General features: G+C 39.6%; 1 protein-coding gene across 1 annotated transcript in view; it reads right to left on the bottom strand.

Moving 5' to 3' along the window:
- Nucleotides 1-713: 713 nt before the first annotated feature.
- The window catches only part of LOC139567670 (zinc finger protein Gfi-1b-like), a 7,857-nt gene continuing 5,209 nt past the window's right edge, over nt 714-3,361 (bottom strand). The window contains exons 6-7 of the mRNA XM_071389072.1: nt 2,397-2,562; nt 714-2,012 (exon numbers count right to left, since the gene is read on the bottom strand). Of these exons, the coding sequence (XP_071245173.1) occupies nt 1,879-2,012; nt 2,397-2,562 (300 nt within the window). The 3' untranslated portion in view covers nt 714-1,878. The remainder of the gene's footprint in view (nt 2,013-2,396; nt 2,563-3,361) is intronic.

Below are 3,361 nucleotides of genomic sequence, written 5' to 3' on the forward strand. Positions count from 1 at the left end.
GTCAATGTATAATTTCAAATCCAAAGTGTTGGAGTAGAGCCAATAAATCTATATATTTGTCAGGGTCCCAATACTTTTGGAGCTCACTGTATATAGACATGTAATTGCTTTATTCTTTGAAATGTCTATCAATGTGTTTTATAATTGCATATGGGATAGGCCACATAGTGTAAGTGGCATTGCACAATAATAAAATATAAATGTATATACAGAGCCCCTCCTGCTGGATCAGGTTACCAGCCTGATTGGTGATTTGCCAATTGAAATACCGCCCTTAACACCTATTATGCTTTGGTCTGATTCGTTTACGCCTGATATGTCACGGCTGTCGTCACGGCTGTCGTCACGGCTGTCGTCACGGCTGTCGTCACGGCTGTCGTCACGGCTGTCGTCACGGCTGTCTGTGCCTGAAGCTGGAACACTCTTTCCGTAACCCATTGTTGCTACGATGGAGAAGAACAGAGAAAAAGAGTGAGAGGAAGAGACACAATGAGATGCTCCAAATGGAAATGGAAAGCAGGGTACAACATCCATTGAAGATACTGAAATTGATATTAAGTGTCAGTCACCACTCATTGCATAAACTGGCAGTACATACAGTACGTCTTTTGTGATGTCTTGGTCTGTATACTGATTGAAACTGTTTAAAACTATATATATTTAAGTCTTGAAATGAGACCAGGGTGGGTGTCAAATCAGAATTGATTTGAGAATTCCCATTCCAATTAATTTATTTTGAATTAAAATAGTAGACAACTATAAACAGTACCACCATCAGGATGTTACACTATACACAGTGCCTATAATAAGTATTCACACCCCTTTGTTATGGCAAGCTTAAATTAGTTCAGGACAAAACATTTACTTCAAATCGAATAATAAATTGCATTGATTCGCTCTGTGTGCAATGGCAGTGGTTAACATGATTTTGGAATGACTGATCCATCACTGTAATGTACCCCATACACACAACATAACTGTAAGGTCCATCAGTCATCCCTGCTCAGGTATGTCACGATGAGGCTAATCTTGTCCCCAACCGGCTCTCTCTCTGTAGCAATTAAGCCTGGGGATGTGGTCACAATGAGGCCAATTGTGATTTAAAACCTAAACCATTTATTCTAAATTATGTATTTACCGGTGTCTGTGTGTTCTTCCTTGGTGGTGCAGTGGGGGGGTTGAAGGGATCAGGTGTTTTAGTGCAGAGTGAAGAGAGGCTGTGCTTTTATAGGGTAGCGCTGACTGAGAGAGAGGGGGCATTCTCAGCCCATCACAGGTATTTAAATCCAGGTAAATGTTTTGGTTCCAGAGAATCAAAGAGAATGAAGATAGTGATTCATTTCCAGATAATTCCAGATAACCTACGTGGGCGTCGCACACGGTTTAACGTATTTTATCTCAAAGTGACATACATTTAAAACCACCCCGAGAGGTAAATCATTAAAAAGCAAGGGAGTTTGATCACTTAAAAAAACAATGATCATTCATTCATAACAATAATATCTTGTTGTTATCCAAACCTGAAAGTGGATAAAAGATTTTTAATGCACACACAAAAGAAAGCGATAGTTTGGAATAAAGTTCAAAGGTGTTTTAAACATATTTTCAGATATGACCCTATGATGACATTGAAAAAGCTTAAATATATACATGAAGGCAAAATATACAGTTGGGATTCAACTACAGTCAAGGTAAATGTTCGTTAGAATTTTTTTGTGGAGCATCCTTCCCTTCTTCCATCCATCCCCAGCTTCTGTTTAGCTTGTGCAGTGGTGCCCCTTATAATGAAAACATTATCTTGGGTCAGCTATGACCATGTGAGTTTTTGTTGTTGTTGCTATCTATGTACAGTGGTTCTCCCGATTGTGAAAACTGAGCTCAGATCAGCTCTCGCTGGAAGCCATAGAGGCAGCGGTAGGGCTGGTTGCGACTGTGCTGACGACTGTGGGTGATGAGGTTGGAGCTCTGGCTGAAGGCTTTGCCACACACCTGGCACACATGGGGCTTCTCACCTGGGATAGGAGGGCAGAGGGGACATACTGTATTAAAGGGGAAGTTCACTCTTTTATAACTGAATGTTAGATGGTTCCTCACCCTGAAAGTGAGCCAGGAAAAACTGTAATGCATGGTTCGGTTTTCTTTAATTTAACAGCCAATACAAACTTCAGCTAACTTAATCCAAATCAATGAGAGTGGTAGGGGCATGCAGTGGCTGTTATATTTATTAATGCCAAATCACTTCCCGTCGGATTCTGGCATGTATTCACTACATTTAGGCACCACATGCCCCTACCACTCTCATAGTTTTTTAAATATATTTAAAATAGTTTAGATGTTTCTAACGTGACTGTGACAAAGACAAGATCCCTATTTCCATAGAATACATATTGATTCACCTGTGTGAATGAAGGTGTGTTTTTTCATATCAGATTTCTGGTGAAATCTTTTGCCACAGTATTGACAGGGGTAGGGTCGCGTGTCAGAGTGGATTAGCAGGTGAGTGGACAGGGTGGAGGAGCGCTTGAACACTTTCCCACACACCTTACAGGCAAACGTACGCTCCTGAAACACATGAGAACACAGCATATATGGCCATATATTTTGTAAAAAAAATTGATTTATTGGGCTCACAGTTTCATGAGAAGTTTAATGAATCTTTTTTTATTTTTTTTTACACCAAACAAAAAACGAATATAGGCCATATAATATGGGCCATATAGTCACGTATAGGGTCTACTGTAGTGTTTTTTCCTGTATATAGTTTATAACTAGCATCAAGCTCTTAAAACTCTCTAATGTTGATCTAATTAGCATAAAAAAATCCCCCAGTTTAAGATAGAGAGATGTTGTTTTTGCATTGGATGCGTCTCAATCCACCGCATCCGCCTACGTCGCACTTTCACATCTGAGGTGAAAGGTGACAGAGCCAGAGCGGTATTTGTCAGACCAGGAGACATCTTGAAAATCGGTCTTCGCACAAAATCATCTGTAGTGTTCCGAATGTCCTACAAACTATTTTGACCCCTCTATGGATTGATGAGACTCTCACGAACATACATGTTCTGCTCTAGGACTCTCGCAAGACTCGTCTGAAGGTCCCCTGGTACCAGCTGAAAAAATGTATGGAAGTATATATGGAGACTATTTAATGCCCAAAATGTGGGGTTAAATACAGGTAAAAAAAATATATAATAAAAAAAAATATATATATATACAGTGGGGAGAACAAGTATTTGATACACTGCCGATTTTGCATGTTTTCCTACTTGCAAAGCATGTAGAGGTCTGTAATTTTTATCATAGGTACTCAACTGTGAGAGACGGAATCGAAAACAAAAATCCAGAAAATCACATTGTTTGA

This window comes from Salvelinus alpinus, chromosome 2 (assembly GCF_045679555.1).
Source record: "Salvelinus alpinus chromosome 2, SLU_Salpinus.1, whole genome shotgun sequence".
Lineage (NCBI taxonomy): Eukaryota > Metazoa > Chordata > Actinopteri > Salmoniformes > Salmonidae > Salvelinus > Salvelinus alpinus.